A 24,214-nucleotide genomic window follows, 5' to 3' on the forward strand; every position below is an offset into this window, starting at 1 on the left:
ATGGCAGTTTGTTTTTACTTAATCTTTTTCAGTTTGCACTCCATTTAAAAATTTTTCTATCTTAATTCATACTCTAGTGAGGGAGGCTAGGCCAAAAACCTGATATAGGTTTCTTTCCACCTCTTGACAGACCACCTACTCCTTGGTCGCCTAGTAAGTCTGTAAATTCCAAGTATATGGTCCATGGCCAATTCAATACAAAATGGTTCACATTAACAGTTTAATGTTGACAGTATCTTCTTTATACTAATCTTGAAAAGTACTCTAGTTTTTTTTGGGGGGGGGTTCTTGTTTTTTTTTTTTTTTGTTTTGTTTTTAGGTTTTTGCAAGGCAAATGGGGTTAAGTGGCTTGCCCAAGGCCACACAGCTAGGTAATTAAGTGTCTGAGAGCAGATTTGAACTCAGGTACTCCTGACTCCAGGGCCGGTGCTCTATCCACTGCGCCACCTAGCTGATCCTCTAGTTTTGTTTTTATAGATCTAAGAATTTGAGGTTAGATGCTATGTATATTGTTCCAAAACTACTATCAGAAATGTGATTCAAACCCCAAGTTTCCTGAGCCCAGTTCTGGTGCCCTTATTACTAGTCTTCCCAATTAAACAATCCAAAGCTATTCCACATCTTCATTCCTTCCTAGTAACTCACTCCTGTTAAATGGCATCTGAATTCATGTCTCCTGCACTCTAATAGTATCTAGTAGCAAGGTACTAAATATCATGAGGAAATTGACACATATACAGAAGTCCAATAACATACTGCATGTGGAATTTCTTCAGCTTTCTAAAGCAGTGTTTTTCTAAAGTCTAATGATCCCTAGGTCAAATAATTCTTGGATCTAGATATACTTATGCAAAGAAAATATGTCATTAAAATTATTTTAAATTTTATCTCTAACAGAATTTAAAGTGTGGTAGGCATGATATAGTCAACATTTTAGAGATAGAAAGACATGGTTAAATCAGGCCTCAATACTTTGTAACTTGAGTGAGTTACAAACTTGCCAGTGGTCTGGAAAACAGACTGTTACCAATTAATTGGAAGTCTCTACTAGTGAAAAGAGTTTATGGGGCGGCTAGGTGGCGTAGTGGATAGAGCACCGGCCCTGGAGTCAGGAGCATCTGAGTTCAAATCCGGCCTCAGACACATATTACCTGTGTGGCCTTGGGCAAGCCACTTTAACCCCATTGCCTTGCAAAAATTAAAAAAAAAATAATCTAGGAAAAGAGCTTACACACTATATACACTTGTAGTCTAGACCAACACCACAAAAAAAAAAATTAGTATGGTTAAGTATAATAGATAAGAACATGAAGATTTTGCAGATCATATCACATATATGTACTTTTTATTACTTTGAATTTAAGCCTCAGGCAAAATGAGCATTTCTGTATATTCTCACATATGAAGTACTATTTTTCAAATGTATATAGATGCTATAACAAATACAAATTCATTTTAAAAGGTTATTGGATTCATATCAATTCCTCAAGGGACTGATTTCATGGGGTCCTATAAATATAACACCAAAAGGTGTTCTCCATTTAAAAAGTTTGAGACCCATCAAAATATTCATAATTAAAACTTTGCCTCAAAAATAAGGACTATAACTAAGAGCTGATGCAATAGGTTCTAAGCCATTCACCCTAAATCTAAGTTTAAAAGTACATATATGTAGATATTTTTTGAGTTCCACAATGATTATTTCACAAAAAGTATGGAATATAGAAAGGTATCTTTCTCTCTCAAATATGCAAAGCCTGGATAAGAATTCTAATTGCTTTAAGAATAAAATAGGGGGTGGCTAGGTGGTACAGTGGATAGAGCACCGCTCCTGGAGTCAGGAGTACCTGAGTTCAAATCCTGCCTCAGATACTTAATAATTACCTAGCTGTGTGGCCTTGGGCAAGCCACTTAACCACATTGCTTTGTTTAAAAAGAAAAAGGAGTAAAATAGATGTTTTGTATTTTAATTTTGTTGTCCCAACCTGCAATTTTCTTGCTATAAGATGATCTCAGTGAAGAAATTTCCTCTACCACAGTTCAATAGCTTCTCAGCAGTGCATAATCTTAGAGATTAACTCAGACTCTTGAGAGTATGAGTGATTTAATATGATCCACAGCCACTCTGTGGGTGTGGGGAGTATGCGTGGTGTGGTGGGATGGGCAGAAAGTCCTTGAATTTAGGTCTTCTTGAGGGGGATCTATCCACTATGTAAGTTCTTTACCAAGAGTGGATAGATGGATGGCTCAATGGATCCATTTAAGGGGGAAAAAAAAAGCCATACTGTCACACTACTCACAATCTCTTTTCAGTGCACTTTAGCATACAATTTTTATTTGATTCCAACATTCCTGAGGTAGCTTAGTGTTTTACAAATGAAATTTAGACATGAAGATTCAATGTACTCAGTGACTATGGGAAGTAACAGTCTAACTCTCAAACCTAGATGTGGGACTCAAAGTTCCTTCAGTTTTACTATTTCCCATAAATATATAAAGTATAGTACATACTGCAATATAATTCAGATTTATTTGTTTTACAGTATGGTGCATCTGAGTTCAAATGATTGGTCATCTGTTATAAGATCTTTCAAGTAACTTTATTGAGTAGCCAAATTGATGTTAGTACAGATAAAATAAGAATCTGCATGTGTTACAAATGACTCTTCTTTTTACAGTGAAAATTACAAACTATAAAAAAAGAGAACAAGTAAATCTTGGCTCTTAATGTTTCAAAGGGGCAAGATTTAACACATCACACTGAAGAACAATACATATTTAGATTTGAGAACAAGAATTTAATGTTACAATATTATACACTACTTTACAAAATTAAAATTTACTAAAACTTACTATAAAGATTACATTTTAATATGGAACAAAAACATAAAATCACATTTGATGGTCCCCTAGATAATAGCTGTTATGCATCTTTGATTACTGTTAAATGAATAAAATAAATTTTATTCTAATTATTGCAGAACAGTCTATTAGACTCAATATATTAAATTAAAAAATAAGGAAAATATATGCAAATTAAGATTACTACTTTTGAATGAATACTAGTAAGTCAAACTTATATATTATTTTAAAAATCCCAGAAACTAGAAAAATAGAGTGCATTTGCTGTGGTAGGACTGTCATTACTCAGGAATAGGTAACAAACTTGCTTTGCTTGTTACTTTTTGCAGTTGTAGAGCTATAGAAAATGCAAGCATTTCTAATAGTTTACAGCTACACTGAAAAATATGGCATTGTATAAATATTAGTCTGTTTTACAAGATCAAAATGTAATAGAAGATGAGACAGCAGGTCATGTGTCCACCACTGGGAATAAAATTAAAAAAGAAAACTTCATATTGCAAAGAATAATTAAATATCAACATTTTCAAAAGCATTCTAGTTCCAAATGGTTCATTCATTCACTGTTATAGAAATTACAGACGAAACATGGGAGAATCCTAAATCCATCATTACCCTTGGATTGAAAGTTATAATTATTCTAGTCCACACATAAATTAGACAATATCTAAGATATAAATTAAAAAAAATAAGTAGATTTGTGAAATATGCTAACAAAGCAGGTTGAGCAAATAAGAACCATTCCCACCATAGGGATGTTTGAGGAATGAGGAGGATTTCTCTCCCTGGATGGGAATATCTCCTACCCCAGAAACTTTTTCCTTTAACTTCTCAAGGGGCTTAAGAATTGAAATAATATGCAATTCTTATTTTTATAAGAATTTTAGTTCTTTTGAGAAATGTCAACACATGATATGGTGAAATAAATTTTGTTACAGAAAAAAATACCTAGTTAGTTATAATTTGGAAGTACTACAGATCAAATGAACAAAATCATAAATTACACATTAGTAACAACTGTCATAAAGCTTCCAGTACAATGGACTTGAATACTGAAAATAGAGACTGACACTGCTTAGGGAATAGCATAGATCTCTTTAGAAATAAAACCTATTTTTTCCTTATATCAAAGCAATTCAGTTAAATTTAATTCATACTGATATAAAGCTTAACTACTACTATTCATCTGGGGATCAATCTAGGTCAATATTGTAAACACATTTATACTGCATACTCTGCTGGGTATTAATAAAAGCAAATATCATTTACTAAAGAGTTGTTACAAGGAAGATGAATTTATGAAAAATCCTCGAGCCAAATTCTTTAATTTTTATCACTGCATTTTAATTTTGTTAACTAAATAAGTAAACAAAATGCCTTGAATAGTTTTGACTTTAACATTTCCTTTGCTGAACTGAAACCCATTATTCCGAGTAAGTCCTGAAACCAGATTTTTAAAAAAAATTAACCTCAGCAAATGAAATTTATGAAAACTTTAAAAAATATCCACTGAGTTATACAGCTAATTCGTGCTTTAACAGATTTTAATTTCCAAGAATAAGATTATTTATGCAATATTTCCAATTTCTTCATTCAAACTTCCAAAAATCACCTTAAGTTTCTGGTGTAGATGAAACAATATTAAACATTCTATTAATTTCACCAAAATAGTATTTTTATTATTCATTTTAGGTCAAAATGTTGATGAAATAAAAGGGACAGACCAGAACCATATCAAATAAGTCACAAAGGATCAAGAGCATTCAAGATTCACACCTCCCTAATATACAGGCATTACTCCTTCCCATTATTAGGAAAAAAAAAATCACAAGAGTATTTATGCCTACAGAGCTCAGATTATTTTCAATGCAGAACAAGGTTGAATATAGAGTCCAGTCTTACTGCAGTCAAATCAGATAAACACTTAATTATAGTTTTTGCTGCATCAGGGCTTTGTCCTTTAAGTATAAAGAATACTGATGGATTTAAAAGCTTGAATGTACTACTTCACATTTTCCCCTTGAACTAAGAAAAAGTTAACATTAGTTCTATTTAACATGATAACCCTTTTTTTTGCCTTTCAAAAAAAGGAGGGAGTATCAGATTTTCAAATATCCATTTACTTATAACTGGATTAAACTTTTCATTTTTTAAAAGGTCTTTTCAGTGGATATAACTTCCCTGCAACACTTATTAGTCATGTGAGGTTTTAATTGTAGCAGCAAAAAATTCAGCAAAAATAAAAAATAAGAATATACATTTTGAGCAACAAAGAAATCTTTATTTTACAAAATGTACTTTGTCTCAATATTATCTTTAACTTATTTCAGTCTACAACCACTCAAACATAATTGGCAGCAAATAAAAAGTGCCCAATCATATTTAGCTATATTTTGATTTGAAAAATACAGTATCTTTAGATACATGTTCGATTTTCTTTTGTGGTCCATTATTTGCTGTAGTTTCACAGTGAAAACATCTTAATCACCACTCTAGGCCACAAAATTAATAAAAAAGTTTTTTAAAAGAGGGCATTACAAGCTCAAGTATTCTCCAATCTAATGATTTTCCTTGGGAAAAGATGATCCACATTCCTCATTTGTTCATTTATTCACTTGCTGTTGTATATGTAGGAGAAACTCATAATATGATAAGGTAGATTCTGTTCTATCTTCTACCATATACTGAAGGAAAGTTGCTTTCATCGGACTCTCATCCCTAAGGAATAAAATGAGAATATATTTATGTGACTTCATTTAATAATGCTAACAAAAGTAATAATAATATAAAATATAACAATAATTACAAATAAGTCCTTCATCAGAATAAACCATAAGTACTATTATTATATCTTGTGTACAATTATTTCAAGATTTTCTTCCTGAGTAACAATTCCATGTTAATGAAAATCCCATGACTTGAAGAAATAGATATCAGAATGGTCAGACCTAAAATACTAGCAAAAATGTTGAGTGTAAAGTTCTTTTTTTCAGTTTGTTGTTTTTTTTTTTTAGGTTTTTTCAAGGCAAATGGGGTTAAGTGGCTTGCCCAAGGCCACACAGCTAGGTAATTATTAAGTGTCTGAGACCGGATTTGAACCCAGGTACTCCTGACTCCAAGGCCGGTGCTCTATCCACTACGACACCTAGTCGCCCCTGAGTGTAAAGTTCTTTAAACACTAAAGAATTCTTAAAATTTAATTTTTTTAAACTACTTTATAACTATTCTATATACACCATGTTTCAATTTTCTCACTTTTTGAAATGGAAGGTTCTTGCAAGTAGGGATTGTTTCATTCAATGTAATCATATCCCCAGAGCCTAGCATATACTAACTACATGCTTAATAAATACTTATTATTGATATAAAAATTAAGGTAATATTTATCTTCTACAGGATAATTTTCTTCCTCATTGTCTTTTTTACTCTAAATATATTTCTGCAGCCATCTATTAAAAGTAACAACTATGACTTAAAATTCAAGCTCTTATACATTTTCCATGCTCAAATGATAAAAAGGAATAAAAGAAATCCAACTTACCTTATTATATAAAGTATTGGAAAGAATGGCCTATGTTCTCTAAGCCATGAAATAAAATTTCCCATTCTGGCAGATTCTGCTGTATCAAGGTCTGGAAGATATGTCTGTTGAATAAAGATCAAACAATCAATTGATCCAAATTACATATAACAAACTCCTATGTTCCATGTACAATGTACTAACACAATACTGTGAACTAAACACTAGGCAATGAAGAAAGACAAAAACACAGTTCTCACTCATAGTTAATAAAGGAGACAACATATAAATGACTGTTAAAAATATATACACAGGATAAACTGGACACTTGAGAAAGGACTTGTTAGCTTAAGGAGGACTGGGAAAGTCTTCCTGTAAAACGGGGAATGTTAGTTGAGACTTGAAGGAAGCCAAACAAATCAGGAAGTAAAGATGAGAATGGAAGGAATTCTAGGCATGGGAACAGCCAGTAAAATGCATGAAGTCAGGAGACAAGAGTATTTTGTTTGAGGACAAACAAGGTCAGTGTTAATGGACTGAAAATTGTGTATGTCTACATATATGTATATATACATATATGAAGAAGACTGAAAACATGGGGGGAAGAGAAAATTGTAAAGAGCTTTGAATACTCAACAGAAAATCTTCTATTTGATCCGGGAGGTGATAGGAAACCACTGACATTCAGTGAATAAGGTGCCACTGGTTCTTGTTAAAGAGGGATGGTTTGGAAAGATCAATTTGACACTTGAGTAGAGCATGGTGTGAGAAATAGACCACACAAAGGGTTATTCTAATGATATAGGTGATGCCTATTCCAGAGTGCTGAAGTGTCAGAGAAAAGAAGGAAGCTTATCTTATTAAGAGTGATAGATGTTCACTAAAAACAAACTAGATGATTTTGATTATTAAATTAAAAAGCTTTTGCACAGACAAAAACCACTGTAACCAAGATCAAAAGAAATGTAGTAAACTGGGAAACAATCTTTACAACTAGTATTTCTGACAAAGGACTCATTTTTTTTTAAGGTTTTTGTCAGGCAAATGGGGGTTAAGTGGCTTGCTCAAGGCCACACAGCTAGGTAATTATTAAGTGTCTGAGCCCAGATGTGAACTCAGGTACTCTTGACTCTAGGGTCAGTGCTCTATCTGCTGCGCCACCTAGCCACCCCAGAAAGGACTCATTTCTAAAATATACAGAGAACCGAGTCAAATTTGGAAAAAAAAAAAGCCATTCCCCAATTGAGAAATGGTCAAAGGCTATGCAAAGGAAATTTACAGATAAGGAGATTAAAGCAATCCATAGTCATATGAAAAACTGCTCTAAATCATTACTTATTGGAAAAATGCAAATTAAAGCACCTCTGAGATAGCACCTCACACCTCTCAGACTGGCCAATAAGACCAGAAAGGACAATGATCATTGTTGGAAGGGTTGTGGGAAATCTGGGACACTAATACATTGTTGGTGCAGCTGTGAACTCATCCAACCTTTCTGGAGAGCTATTTGGAACTATGCCCAAAGGGCAACAAAAATGTGCATACCCTTTGACCCAGCAATACCACTACTGAGTCTATACCCCGAAGAGATGAGGAAAAAGGGTAAAAACATCATTTGTACAAAAATATTCATAGCAGCCCTGTTTGTGGTGACAAAGAATTTGAAAGCAAGTAAATGTCCTTCAACTGGGGAATGGCTTAGCAAACTATGGTATATGTATGTCATGGAACACTATTCTATTAGAAACCAGGAGGGACACAGATGGCTAGGTGGCGCAGTGGATAGAGCACTGGGCCTGGAGTCAGGAGTACCTGGCCTCAGACACTTAAAAAAGAGGGACAGGAATTCAGGAGAGATTTGCATGAATTGATGCTGAGTGAGATGAGCAGAATCAAAAAAACATTGTACACCCTAACAGCAACATGGGGGGTGATAATCAACCTTGATGGACTTGCTCATTTCATCAGTGCAACAATCGGACAATTTGGGGCTGTCTGAGATGAAGAATACCATCTGTATCCAAAGAAAGAACTGGAGTTTGAACAAAGACCAAGGATTATTATCTTTAATTTAGAAAAAAAACCTGGTATCATATTGTCTGATCATGCTATCTCTTTAATTTTATGTTTCTTCCTTAAGGATATGATTTCTCTCTCATCACATTCAATTTGGATCAAGGTATACCATGGAAACAATATAAAGACTGGCAAACTGCCTTTTGTGGGGGGTGGGGGGAGGGAAATAAGATTGGGGGAAAAATTATAAAACAAAATAAAATCTTAAAAAAAAAGATAGATGTTGTTACTAAAGTAAAATAGATTGGTTTTGGCAACTGATTATATATGGAGGAGTCACCTAGGTTGTAAACCTGGATGACTAGGAGGATGGTGATATTCTTGACAATAAGAGGGACCCTGAATAAACTTTTCATGTATATTCACATATGTGTCTGTGTGTGTGTGTATGTATATATATATATACACACACACATATATGTATATATATAAAACATTTACATTAAAGAATACTAATTATTGATCTATTAAAGCTATTAAATCTAGAACAAGTTATTCATTCAGTAAGTATCTTCTTCATAATGCCATATATTACAAATAGGATCACTATTCTCAAATTTTTGAGTGGGTTTTTTTTATTTTTCTTTTTTTAAAAAATTATTTAAGGCAATTGGGGTTAAGTGACCTGCCCAAAGTCACACAGCTAGGTAATTGTTAAGTCAAATTTGAGGTCAAATTTGAACTCAGGTCCTCCTGACCACAGCATTGGTGCTCTATCCAATGTGCCACCTAGCTGCCCCCATGTTTTTCAATATACACAATACCTTTAGTTGTTTTGTCCAGGGACTGGAAATACTAGTACATATTACCTTTCTGGACGATTTTGTTATTGTTTCTTTCACTGCAAAGAGGATCAATGATATCATGGATAACTTGAGAGTGAAATGGATTTAAATGAGGCAGAGTTGCACAAATTCATCAGTCTTTTTTTTTTTTAAGGTTTTTGCAAGGCAAATGGGGTTAAGTGGCTTGCCCAAGGTCACACAGTTAAGTAATTATTAAGTGTCTGAGACTGGATTTGAACCCAGGTACTCCAGACTCCAGGGCCAGTGCTTTATCCACTGTGCCACCTAGCTGCCCCCATCAGTCTCTTTTTAAAAAATGTTTTATTTATTTCAGGGAATGGGGTTAAGAGTGACTTGCCCAAGCTCACACAGCTAGGCAGTTATTAAGTATCTGAGGTCAAATTTGAACTTGGGTCCTCCTGACTCCAGGGCTGGTGCTCTATCCCATGCACCACCTAGCTGCCTCAGTCTTTCTCTTTCAAAGCAACTGAAATTCGATGGTAAGGAAAAAAGTAAAAATTACTGGTAATGGCCTGAGATGCAGTGAATAACCATGGTGTATTTGATATTGGCCCAAACTCTAAGGACTTTTCAGTGCCTGCTTCAGCCACCTTCATGGCCATTGGAGCAAACCGTTCTCATCACCCATTCTGCTGGTGAAAATCTTTATATGCTTAGGGTAGATATCCCTCTAACCTATGATTATCCTCAACTTGGTTTAATGTGACTGCCAATACAGTTTGCCAGGGTGTGGTTGCTGTGCATGCTACAGCTTCTTAGAGCCAATGGTGAGAGTTGGGTGAATCAAGTGAATATCAAAGGTAAATGAGAAGTCCTGAAAAAGGCTTGGTAAGAACTCACACTAGAGGATCCAGTCCTACTGAATACCCACTACACCCCTGGAGGACTTAATATATCATCTATCACTCATGTTTCAATAATAAAATAGTGATGGTGAAATCATCCAGGTTCCACAATGATGGGATTTTTATATATACATATATAATATATATATACATAAACTTGAAAATACTAAAGAGATTCAAAGATTCTAAAGTATCTAAATTAAAACACAATTTGATGTACTATCTCTCTCTCTCTTCCTAATATCCTCTGAAGTTTTAGTTGCATAACTGCTTCAAATTTTAATTAGTAACTTTGGGATAATATTTACTTGTGCCAATTACCCAATTTCTTTCCCTCAAAGAGGAAGTAACATGAGCTACTGAAAGAGATGATAACAGTACAAGACTCCCCTTATAATTCTCCCCACAAATTAGGAATTTCAAGATATATAATCTTACTAGATATAATGATAGAAGTTCTGCATAAATACTGACTACTTATTTTAAATATATGAAAAACAGTTAAATATCAGCTAAGGAGAGGCAATTAGGTGGTGCAGTAGGGCACCGGCCCTGGAGTCAGAAGGACCTGAGTTCAAATCTAGCCTCAGGCACTTAATAATTACCTAGCTGTGTGACCTTGGGCAAGTCATTTAATCCCATTGCCTTGCCCCCCAAAAATAACCTAATTAAAAAAATATCAGCTAAGGAAAATGATCTAAAGAATGCATTTAAATTTTCATCAACCTGGATTGTTAAGACCATTTAAAATACAAACATTTAATATTAGGAGAGAAGCATGATAATTTTTAAATTTCAAAATAGACAAATATGGCATAATTTTGAATTGCTCTGTTACAACACTACACTGAGACATTCTTACCATATTCAATGGTAGAGATGCATAGTTTGGAACTCCAAGGACTTGGCTGAGAAAATTTTGTCCACAATTTTTCCCAACCCACAGCATCATTATCTGGCAATCAGAAAGAAGATTCAATTGGTATCTATTAGAATATTGAATCTGCTCATTCAAACATTTAACCGTTTAAGATATATGACCAAAATACATGAAAGTATAACTATTCTATTCCGAATATGTGCCAATCGGACTACTCACAGAGCCTGCATCCATAAGGAAAGCTCCATCCCTGCTCAATTTCTCCACGGATAGCTGCAGAATAGGTGGCTGAGGTATAGTTTTATCATTGATGTTGAGGGCTCCCTAAAAGGGTTGAAAAACCCCAATACTGTCAGTAGGAAAAGATTCTAAATCAATTAATCAAAAGACACTTTGTTAAACATCTACTTAACGTACCAGGACTATGTTAGATCTTAGGGAGAAAATGACAAAAATCAAAGAGTTTCTGACTTTAAGGAACAGGAGACAGGACAACATGACATGACAACACACACACACACACACACACACACATACCCTCTCTTACCCTTATTCAATAAACTCCAGTGCATATGAATACACAGTAATTGGGCTGGGGGTACTAGTCTATAGTGATGAAAGACTTCATGTAGAAAGTGGTGCTTTAACAAAGTTTTGCATTAAGCAAGAGATTCTAAGAAGAGTAAGGAATCAGTTCATTTTAGTTATGTGTGATCACTACTTCAAAAGAGTAGCGACAGAAGATGGAGATGAATGTGATATGGATTTTATTAACCTCTCCCTCACTTTTCTATTAGCAGAGGTGTGTGTGTGGGGGGTACAGACTTGGTTTCTGTGTTAAATTTGCTGAAATGCCCCTTTCACCTTTTTTTTTATTCTTTGTTTCAATACAGAAATGGCCTATAGAGAAAGGGACTTAGAAGAGTGTTAAGATTTAGAAAAAAATGTGACATGATAAAACTTTCAAATCAGTATAAAAGGCCACATCAATAAGCAAATCAGAGGAATACGAAAGTATCTTTTCCCACTACAGATATAAGAATTAATGATTAGACATAGACTGATCTATTATAGATTTACATATCCATTTATAACATAAAACAGATGGAACTGATTAAAAAATTAAAAAGTTTTTACAGAGACAAAATCAGTTCAGATAAAATTAGACAAGAAACTGCTAAATGGGAAAAATAATCTTTGTAGCAAGTTTCTCTGATAAAAGGCTTGATATCTAGAATATATATAAGAGCTAATTCAAATCTTTAAAAATGACAAGAATTCCTCAATAATTAAAAGATGTGAATAAACTGTTAGTAAAGGAGGAAATATAAGCAAGCATAGTCTTCAAATTATTAATAATTATAGAAACACAAAACAACTTTGGTGCATGTCAAAAAAAAATTCTAATTGTTGGAAGGACTGTGAGAAAAGAGCTATGAATTGGCTCAATGATTCCTTAAAGCAATTTGGAACTATGTTACATTAGTAACAATTTAGTGTCTATTCTTTTAACCCAGTAATAACAGTATTTAGATTATACTCCTAAGAGATTCTAGAGAAAGAGAAAAGACCCACAGGTACAAAAATCTTTGCAACTACTTTCTGTTGAAGCAAAAAATGGAACAAAGGGAATGCCCATGATTAAGGAATAGCTGAATAAATTATTGCATACAAATATGAAACATTATTATTGTGCTGGAAACGAAGGTGATATAAAAGCCAAAATAAACTAATAAAAGTTTAAAATTTAAAAAATTCCACTACTAATATCCTTAGCTCCTCTCATCTTAAAATCTCATGAGCATTAATAAATATTTACATTGTGACATTCAGTTAGCAAACCAGAAGTGGTAGTTTTTCATTCATTTCTAAATTATTAAATTATAAGGACAAAATTGTATATATACAGCTTAAAGATACTAGTATTATACAACAAAGGATAAAAATTTATTAAATATAAAAAAAAACAATTTATAAAAGTCAATATCTCTCTACAAATATAAGTAAGCCTAGTTAATTAAAACTAATAAATTTGAATAACAAGATTGACTAATGGTTACCATTTTGACAAATTCTACAAAAAGTATCATTAGTGTTTTCTGATTCTTAATAATTTTATTCAAGTTTACTACCCCTTCCTTCTTCCTCTAATTACACAGAAAAGAAATAGTTTACTAAAAATATCTGGTTTAGAGTTAGGGATTCTTTATAAACATTAATAACATTAATCACAGATATCCTATTTTTGTTAATGGAAATTAATTCCTTAGCCTCTGTAATAGATTTTCCTTAATTCATAGATACTATTATAACAACCTACAAGAGTTGACCTTACCTTACCAATTAAATAACTGGATAATGAATGAATGTACATTTCAAATCAACTTTTTTTGGGGGGAATTCTTAAATTACAATTATAATCTGAAATGAACTAAATGAGTCACTAAACCAAATTCTGAGTCTTCAGAATTCTGAAAACAGAAGTTCTAAGTTTAAAATAAAAGGAATGAAAACCTTTTCATTTCTTCTTTAGATTCATTATTAAGACTTCTGAATGCATGGATTAAAGTAATAAAGGCAAACTTACCTCATCAGAGAGATTGTCAACTCTGTACAGATTGGGGTGGGTCATGAGCATTAGGTAAACCAGGGGTTGATTTTTTACTTGACACATGGCAAAAATACGTTCATCTAGACGAGCTGTAGTCCCAGCTTGAAATGACTTCTGTGAGCAAAACATTTCAAACCCCGCCACACACCAAAAATTAAAAATTACTTACATTTGTTAAATACAGATGAAAGAGATATTTTCCAAGATTTACCAATGATAAGACCATCAGAAAGGACTGGTCATTTATTTTTTTACTTATTTGCATAATCTTTATCAGTAAGTCAAATCTAACCATCACTTATAGTCATTCTTATAACTGCTATGAATTACATATTTTGACAGCAGACAAATAATGTGACTTGTCTCCATTTCCTCATCTGTAAAATATCTACTATAAATCATTTTACCTGACCCACTATGAGGAGTTTTCATAGCTCCTGATAGAACTGACAGAAGAAAATGTGAAGGTGAAGAAAAGAAAGCAATTTAGATTTCAGGTAATGGATTTAAAATAAGATTGTGAATAGGAAAATGGACAGTTAATGCATATATAAGACATGTACAACTGTTTGTATTTACATACAAACATATATTTATACAAAGAAGTCAGTAGAACTTGGTATATAATTATAGGAGTCTTTTAGGGCAGAAGGGAAGAGAGAGGTACAGAGAATTTTAAAATTAATCTAAAGAACTGAGTCTAAGGGTATAAGAAGATAACTCACTGATAAAAGAGAAAGTGAAAAGAATAATGATTTGAGGCAAAGTAAAGACAATGAACATAGACTGCTATATATTAAATACCACCAGGTGATGGCAAAACATCCAATTATAGTCTACAAACAAATATAAATATCAATCTGGGAAAATGTAAGAAATCAAGAAAGAGCACATGGATTCTCACAGGATAAAAAGTTTAATTCAGATGAGCAGATCAACTTTAAATATTAATGTACAAAGAGAGGCTCCAGAAATGAATGCTGTACACAAGATGGTTTGATAGATGAGAGGGGAAGCAAAAAGGAGGCATAAAGTGTTGCCATAGGAGAAGCAAACCTGTAAAGTATCATATAAGATAAAAAAAGATGCAAAGAATCAAATGGGGGAAATGGGAGAGGGTGGGTGAGGGAAAGGTATCAACAGTGGCAAAATACTAAGGTTAAAGAAGGATGAGAACAGAAGGAACTCCAGATTGGTTAGACCTGATGATCAATGATCTAAGCTAATTGGTTCAAGCAGGCTGAACACATAGAAGTGACAAGCAAGAAAATTATGGTCTGAGAAGAGTATCACAATACTGAAGACAAGAAGAAAAAATAAAAGGGCTTTAGAAATACAAAGTGTCAAAGATTGTTAAGATAAAATAATCTTTTATTTTTAGTAGGTTAAGAACTGCTAATTTGAAAATTATAGTCAGTGATGAGGCTCCTTATACTTGGCACAGAACTTCTTAAGAAAAAGTAAGAGTAGAAATAAAGACACAATAGAAATTAAGAAAATTTTCTATACTAAAAAATCACTTTCTATATTAAATATCTGTCCCCTTGAACTTACCTGTTTAAGAAGAGCTAACACGAAAAGTGGGAAGAGACGTAAAGAAAAGGGAACCAAGAGACCAGGTTGTTGACTACTTAAGACTGAAGAACGGTAAGCAGACAGAGAATCTATTATGGCATTTACTAGGGCATCACGAGCATCACTTAGACTGGCAGTAACAGACCTGTCAACAGCTGGGGAAAATAAAGAAATGGAAATGATTATGGCAATTACAAAATCGGTGTTAAGGGTGATCATTAAAAAATTAAATTACCAAAAAAAATTCCTAAAGAGTATCTTCTGCAGAGGAGGCTTTTTAAAAAAAATATTTTATTTTGTTTTCCAATTATATACAACAGTAGTTTCTACCTATCATTTTCTGTAAGGTTTTGAATCTTACAACCCCCCCCCCCCCGCCCAAGGCAGTCTGATAATCTTTACATTGTAAAAGAGAAAAACACTTTTAAAAGTAATAAAATTAGGGGAAAAATAACCATCTTCTACTATATGTAGAGGTGAATGCAAATTAGTCAGTCTTTCCCACATTAGAAAAGAAAAATAAAAAAAATTACACTATGGAGGAGGAGGAAAATAGAGTAGGTAGATGTCTAGACCACTGTCTTTTTCTACTACCATTAACAAAATGTGGAACTTTGCAAAAAAAAAAAAGTTTCATAACAACAAATATGTCTATGGAGCGAACTGTTAAAAAGGGTTTCAAAATTTGTTAATAAGTTATCTATGGAAGGTACTATGATCTGGTGATATAAAATAATGTCACTAGAAAATTATTAGAGTAGTTTATCAACTACTCTTACCCATATTAGCCAATAATCCTGAAATTGCTTGAACATCAGCTCCAAGGTAGACTTCATTCAGTGTTGAAACTACTGGTAAACACATAGTATGTACACGAATCCTCCTTTCACCTTTGGGAAAGAAAAGCAAATAAAGGTATAAGACTTAAAACTTAAAAATATGATAATGGGAATGAAATTAATTCTCATGTTTAGAATTAGAGCCCATCCTGAAATGTACTACTCATATTTTCTTTTTTTAGGTTTTTGCAAGGCAAACAGGGTTAAGTGGCTTGCCCAAGGCCACACAGATAGGTAATTATTAAGTGTCTGAGGTCGGATTTGAACCCAGGTACTCCTGACTCCAGGGCCAGTTTTTTATCCACTGCGCCACCTAGCCACCCCCTGAAATGTACTACTGATCTTTAATAAGAAGAAAATTAATTACAATTAATTACAATCCTTAATTACAATGTGTTGTTTATCCACTGTGAAGTTAAGCTGATTTCTATAGATTTTATCGAGTGTACAAAGTTCAGTGCAATTACAACACAAATGATGGCATTTAGAGGATTCACTAGTAGAGTTCTACTTGGATATCATTTGGGATATTTTCCACAATCCAAGTGAACTCTTTAAATAAGTATATATTTCTCTTTTTCATTCCTTGCCTGTGGTTGATACTCAGCAGATTAATGAAGAAAGCTCTCTTGATGGACACATCTGTCATATAATCTTATATAATTATAATGTTATGTGTGGAAAAAATTCTTGTCTTGCTTGATCTATTAATTGGTCTACAGCAATACTCTGTCAAATCTATGGAAAAGGGAGAAATTTATGACCAAGCAATAAACAGAGTACATTACAAATTTCAAAATGGATAATTTTAACTATATTAAATTAAAAGATTTTGCACCAATAAAACTAATGGTGCCAAAATTAGAAGGAAAACAGAAAGTTGGGAAACAATTTTCACAGTGAGGGGTTCTGATAAAGATCTCATTCTAAAATATATAGAGAATAGCATTAAATTTATAAGATTACAAGTTATTCCCCAAGTAATAGTCAAAGGACATGAAGTTTTCAAATGAAAATTTTGAAGTTTTATATACATATATATATATATATATATATATATGAAAAATTGCTCCAAATCATTACTGATTAGAGAAATGTAAATTAAAACAACTATGATGTCCCACCTCACATCTATCAGATTGGTTAAGATGACAAAAAGGGAAAATGATCAATGTTGGGACATCAAGGATTGGGACTTTAATGTATGGTTGGTGTGGTGAATTAATCCAACCATTCTGGAGAATAATATGGAATTATGTCCAAAAAGCAATAAAACTAATCAGCAATACCAACACTAGGCCTATATCCAGAAAAAAAAAAATCACAAAAAAATGGAAAAATTACTTCGTGTTCCAAAACATTCATAGTAATTCTTTTTTGAAGTAGCAAAGAATTGGAAATTGAGGGGGATGCCCATCAATTGGGGAATGGCTGAACAAGTTATGGTATGAATGTTATGGAGTACTATAGTTTTATAAAAAAATCATGAATGGTCAGACTCTAGAGAAGCATGGAATGAATTACAGGAACTGATGTTGAACAAAGGAAGCAGAATCAAGATGACATTGTACACATTAACACAATTCCCTTGAGCTGATCAACCTTGATGGATGCAGCATTCAGGGAGCTAGAACAACCCAAGGAGACTTGCTATGGACAGACCTGCTATCCACATCCAGAGGAAGAAAAACAAAGCAAAACAAAAAAAAATCCAACAGTATCAGAATGAACATCACATTCACTTTTTAAAAAATTTCTCTTATGTTTTTCTTTACTATCTCATGGTTTTCTTTCTTTTCCTTTAATCCTAATTCCTCATACAGAAAATGACTAATCCATAAACAAGTTAACACAAATGTGTATGTACAATATTCATCAGACTGTCTGTTGCTGAGGGGATGGGGGTAGGAAGGAAATTATGTAACTTAAAAATATGCATTTGCATGTGGATGAATTTTGGAAAAGCTTTCATAAACTGTAATTAGAAAAATAAAATGAAAAACCAATTTAAAAAAAAGAATGCCTTGAAGAAGCAATGAAAATTACTAAATATTGACTCTTGGATACATGTCTTTTTAACATTTTCTATGACAAAATAAAAAGTATATATATAAAGCTCCTCTGCTACATACCAAGGTATGATGCTATCTTGAGAAAAAGCATTCGTTTGATGATTTGAGTTGCAAGATGAAACAAGCCACTTTATCAAGAAATCCCACAGTGAAAGAAAAACTATGATTATTCATATGAATTTGACAGATACTTTCATGAAAATGAATGAAATAAGTCTGTCATTACAAGGAGAGCATTCATCAGTATTTGTTACCAATAACAAAACTTGAGCCTTCAAGTACCAATTAAAATTTTGGAAAATCTGTACCCACCACTGTGAGCTAGACAGCTTGCCAATACTTAAGAGATTTTTCTGATGAGATCAGAAGTAATATTAATGAATGTGATCTTTTAAAAACTGCATTCTGAAATGTGGCAATATTTTGCATTGAATCAATATTTTTCAAATGACCAAATGAATGTTACAAAATCATCTTGGTAATCCACTGAAAGTATAAGATAGGGGATGAAAATAAGTGGTGCAGTAGATAGAGCACCGGCCCTGGAATCAGGAGGACCCGAGTTCAAATCTCATCTCAGACACTTAATAATTACCTAACCGTGTGACCTAGGGCAAGTCACTTAACCCCACTGCCTTGCAAAAAAAAAAAAAGTATATTTTGGTATAGTATCAAAGAATAACCACAATTATCTGAAAAGCTTATTAAAGTACTCCTTTTTCCAACATATCTTTGTAAGACCAGACTTTATTATTATACTTCAACCAAAACAGTATCACAATAAATTGAATGCAGGAGTAGATATGAGTCTCCAGCAGTCTTCTATTAAAGCCAAACAACAGAGCTTTGCAAATAAGCAAAACTTAACCGCTATTCTCATTATATGCTTATTTTTTAAAAAAGAAACCAGTTATTCTTTTAAAATAACAATGTTATTTATGTTAACACATAATGGGCTTATTGTTATTTTAATGAATTTTTCAATTTTAATTTTTTTTAAAATTTTGCAAGGTTTTTGCAAGGCAAGAGGGTTAAGTGGCTTGCCCAAGGCCACACGGCTAGGTAATTATTATTAAGTGTCTGAGGCTGGATTGAAACTCAGGTACTCCTGACTCCAGGGCCAGTGCTCTATCCACTGCCTCACTTAGCCACCCCTTATTTTCCTTAATTTTTTACAATTTTTTTCAGGTTTCTTAATTTCTAGCCAATGTCAACTCTAGGACTACTTGAGAAGAAGAAATTAAAATTTTTTAAAAAGAAGCTCTCACCTACTCTACCCCTTCCATTTCAAGCACGAACCTCAAGTAGTATGGAAATAATCTAAATATGCTAACTTTGTCAAAAACAGAATTACCTAGAATTCAGCAAATTTTTTGTTTCAGAAACTCCAGAGTCAGGAACAATTTTCAGAACTCTATAGTCCTTTCAGTTTGCTCACCTTTGCTCGATGTATATAACAGTGCTGACTGAAAAGAAACCATTTGAATGTCAGTAAGATTTTCTTCCACTGACATCTGTACTGCATATCCAGCATCTGGGTTTACATTGGGTAAGGACAGCAAATCTGTTGATCTTACAAAGAAATTGCCATGGAAGGTGTGAATGGAAAGACCTAGGTGGGAAAAATTTTAATTTAGTAGAATTATCATTAAAATAATTTCCATACTATTATGTGACTATTTAAATCTTATTCTATAATAAAATTTGAATATAAGCTTTTTTTAAAGTTTAAGATGCATTAGTAACATTTTTTTTAAATTAAAGATTTATTTATCTTGAGTTTTACAATTCCCCCCCAATCTTACTTCCCTCCCCCCACCCCACCCACAGAAGGCAATTTGTCAGTCTTTACATTGTTTCCATGTTGTACACTGATCCAAATTGAGTGTGATGAGAGAGAACTCTATATCCTTAAGGAAGAAACGTAAAGTATAAGACATAACAAGATCAGACAATAAGATATCAGTTTTTTTTCTAAATTAAAGGGAATAGTCCTTGAACTTTATTCAAACTCCACATTTCTTTATCTGGATACAGATGATATTCTCCATTGCAGACAGCCTAAAATTGTCCCTAATTGTTGTACTGATGGAATGAGCAAGTCCATCAGGGTTGTTCATCACTCCCATGTTGCTGTTAGGTTATATAGTGTTTATCTGGTTCTGTTCATCTTGCTCAGCATCAGTTCATACAAATCTTTCCAGGTTTCCCTTGAATTCCCATCCCTCCTGGTTTCTAATAGAACAATAGTGTTCCATGACATACATATACCACAGTTTGCTAAGCCATTCCCCAACTGAAGGATATTCACTTGATTTCCAATTCTTTGCCACCACAAACAGGGCTGCTATGAATATTTTTGTACAAGTGATATTTTTACCTTTTTTTCATCATCTTTTCAGGGTATAGACTCAATAGTGGTATTGCTGGGTCAAAGGGTATGCACATTTTTGTTGTTTGGGCACAGTTCCAAATTTCTCTCCACAAAGGTTGGATGAGTTCACAGGTCCACCAACAATGTATTGGTGTCCCAGATTTCCCACAACCCTTCCAACAATGATGATTGTCCTTTCTGTTCATATTGGCCAGTCTGAGAGGTGTGAGGTGGTACCTCAGAGAGGTTTTAATTTGCATTTCTCTGATAAGTTTAGATTTAGATTTAGAGCAATTTTTCAAATGACTTTGGATTGCTTTGATCTCCTCATCCGTAAATTGCCTTTGCATATCCTTTGACCATTTGTCAACTGGGGAATGGCTTTTTTTTTTAAAATATGACTCAGTTCTCTGTATATTTTAGAAATCAGTCCTTTGTCTGAAACATTAGTTGTAAAGTTTGTTTCCCAGTTTACCACATTTCCTTTGATCTTAGTTACAGTGGTTTTATCTGTGCAAAAGCTTTTTAATTTAATGTAATCAAAATCATCTAGTTTATTTTTGGTGATATTCTCCATCTCTTCCTTAGTCATAAACTGCTCCCCTTTCCATAGATCTGACAGGTAAATTAGTCCTTGATCTTCTAATCTGCTTATGAATATAAGCTTTTGAAAAAAGATCAGGCTGTTTCTGAAAGATTTTAGGAATTTATTAGCAAAAAAAAAGAATGATATAAATTAACAGCTGTAATAAGAAACTGCCATTAAAATCAACAACTAAAGGAAGCACAACACGTCACATTTATGCAAGTGCACGCGCGCGTGCGCACACACGCACGCACACACACACACACACACACACACACACAGAGTAAAAGTTCTTTTCCAAGTTAAATGTTATTTCCTGACCTTTGGTACATCTTATTCTCATGACAGCCTCAAAACCAATCTTCCTGGTTAGATATCGTTTCAACTCCTTCTGTAACTTCTCTACTTGAACTGGGTTATGTTGATGATGATAAGATGGATAGTAGTAGACACTACCTGCTGAATATCTTGAAATACAACCTTGAAAATATAAAACACAATCATAAATTTTTAGAATGTAAGCTTATTGCTACTGTGATTACTGGTCACAAATCTTAATCCAAGGCTGTTCCACCTTCCCATTTAACAGAATTTTCTTCTATGACTTTAAATTATAAGATAGAAATTTCTTTCCCTTAAATTACCACACAAGTAAAATAAGAAAACAGGTCATTAAAATCTGAATAGTAAAATTTTTATAGCATGTTTATATTCCTTTCTATTACACTTAATCCCCATTACAAAAATCTACAGTAATTTAGATAATTTTAAATAACCTACCTAATGAAGCCAAGTCAGAAAACTGCCCACTGAGAAGAAACAAATCCACTGCTACTTGTTGACCAGAACAATCCAAGGCTAACTTCTTATAGAAGTCAGTAGATGGTGTAAGATGTATTTCCTGTTAAGTTATTAAATAAAAATGATTATATCATTCTAAATAATAACACAATTCTTGTTCTAGATAATCTCTCCCTAAATAATTTTAGGCTGTTAATCTAAAACACACAAATCTACCTTCATAAAAGTAAATTATATTATTAATAAAAATAATACTATGCATAGCACTTTTTAAGTTGGGCGAAATGCCTTGAATTATTATTCCCACATTACGGAAAAAAGAAAGTCAGGTTCAAAGCAATTGAGACTATAACAAGAATGATTTAAACCAGGACTGACTAGCAATATAAAATTTCAAACTGTATTATGGTTATAATCATCAAAACAATTGGGAGTAGAGAAGAAAAAGAGAGACTGGATAGTGGAACAGTTTAGGAACACAATGGAATATATAGAAGCAAACAAGCACAGTGACATAATATTTGATAAACTCAAAGATCCCAGCTATTGGAGCAATAATTCATTATTTGACAAAATTAGTGGTAAACTGGAAAGTAGTCTAGTAGAAACTAGGTATAAACCAACACTTTACAACAAGAAAAGCTTGTACCAAGACAAGCTCAAAATGAATACATGATTTAGATAAAAAGGGTGATAACTTTATTATTATTATTATCATCATTATTATTATTATTCTTAGATCATGGAAGAAATCTATCAGAGCTAAGGATAGGAGAAGAGTTTATGAACAAACAAGACACAGAAGGATTCACAGGAGGTAAAATGGTTACCTTTGATTATATAAAATTAAAAAGGTTTTGTGTAAGCAAAACTAACGCAACTAAATTTGAAGGCAGGAGACTAGGAAAAAAGTCTTGCAGAAAGTTTCTCTGATAAAGGTCTCATTTCCCCAGTTGAAAAATGGCCAAAAGATATGACTAAGCAGTTTTCAGAGGAAGGAACCCAAGCTATCAATAGTTATGGAAAGAGTTCTAAATCAGTAATAATCAGAGAAATGTTAATTAAGACAAGCAGAGGTACCAGCTCGTACTCAAATTGACTGGTATGACAAAAAAATAAGAAAATGATAAATGCTGGAGGGGCTGGTGGGAAAACACTAACATAATGTTGGTGAAAATGTGGACTAATTTAACCATTCTGGAAAGCAATGTAAAATTCTGCCACAAAAGCTATTAACCTTACTTTCAAGTAAGAGATATCACTACTAGATCTTTATCCCAAAGAGACCAAAGAAGAAGGAAAAGGGACCATATGTATAAAAATATTTATATCAGTTCTTTTTGTGGTGGCAAAGAATTAAAATATGAGGCGATGCCCCTTAAATGAGGAATGGCCAAATAAGTTATGGTTCATGAATGCAATGGAATACTACTGTGCTGTTAGAAATGATGAGGAGAATAGCTTTAGAAAAACCTCAGAAGACTTGTATGAAGTGATACATAGGGAAATGAACAGAACCAAGAGAACAATGTACACAAATTACAGTAATATTATAACTTTGAAAGACTTAGTAACTCTGATCTACATAACGAACCAAAATAGTTTCAAAGGACTATTGATGAAACATGTTATCCACCTCCAAAAAGAGAATAGATAGATACAGAGTGAAGGATGAAGTATCTTTTCTTTACTTGTATGTCTCCCCCCCCCCCGCAGGGGAAGAAGATAGCTAATATGAGTAAATATTTTACTTGTCTACATATTTGTAATTGGTTTCATTTTTCTTGCCTTCCCAATAGGTAGGTTCAAAGGGGGAGTAAGAAAGGTGAGAATTTGGAACTGAAAAATAAAATAAAAAAGGATTTAAAAAATAAATCCAGATCTGTCTAACTCTAAGTTTAGTATTCTTTTGTCATTCTATCTTTCAATAGCTTAGCAAAAATATTAGCACCACATCCTTTTCACAATGCATTACACAGTAGTAAACATATCAGAATCTAAGATTTGATTTGTCTCTGGTCTCTGTACAGGTTTCTCTTTCTGGGCAAGCATCTGAAGCATCCTCAGCCTATGTCACTTTGGGGAAAGGACTTCTCTATAGCTTATTGGAAGCTTAATGAAGTAGGCAGGGAAGATTAGGTTGAATAAAATCCTACAGGTTTTTTTTGTTTTTTAGGTTTTTGCAAGGCAGTGGGGTTAAGTGACTTGCCCAAGGTCACAAAGCTAAGTAATTATTAAGTGTCCCAGGCTGAATTTGAACTCAGGACCTCCTGACTCCAGGGCCAGTGCTCTATTCACTGCACCACCCAGCTGCCCCCAAAATCCTAAGCTTTTTAAAAGGAATTCAATGAGTATACTCAAATCCAA

At 33.3% G+C, this 24,214-nt stretch overlaps 1 protein-coding gene across 1 annotated transcript in view; it reads right to left on the reverse strand.

Moving 5' to 3' along the window:
* Positions 1-2,578: 2,578 nt before the first annotated feature.
* SEC24A (SEC24 homolog A, COPII coat complex component) overlaps positions 2,579-24,214 on the reverse strand; it is a 55,603-nt gene continuing 33,967 nt past the window's right edge. The window contains exons 14-23 of the mRNA XM_074213534.1: positions 21,827-21,947; positions 21,368-21,526; positions 19,525-19,698; positions 15,955-16,065; positions 15,155-15,330; positions 13,577-13,714; positions 11,209-11,313; positions 10,972-11,064; positions 6,404-6,507; positions 2,579-5,580 (exon numbers count right to left, since the gene is read on the reverse strand). Of these exons, the coding sequence (XP_074069635.1) occupies positions 5,466-5,580; positions 6,404-6,507; positions 10,972-11,064; positions 11,209-11,313; positions 13,577-13,714; positions 15,155-15,330; positions 15,955-16,065; positions 19,525-19,698; positions 21,368-21,526; positions 21,827-21,947 (1,296 nt within the window). The 3' untranslated portion in view covers positions 2,579-5,465. The remainder of the gene's footprint in view (positions 5,581-6,403; positions 6,508-10,971; positions 11,065-11,208; positions 11,314-13,576; positions 13,715-15,154; positions 15,331-15,954; positions 16,066-19,524; positions 19,699-21,367; positions 21,527-21,826; positions 21,948-24,214) is intronic.

Source organism: Macrotis lagotis, chromosome 1 (assembly GCF_037893015.1).
Source record: "Macrotis lagotis isolate mMagLag1 chromosome 1, bilby.v1.9.chrom.fasta, whole genome shotgun sequence".
NCBI classification, from domain to species: domain Eukaryota; kingdom Metazoa; phylum Chordata; class Mammalia; order Peramelemorphia; family Peramelidae; genus Macrotis; species Macrotis lagotis.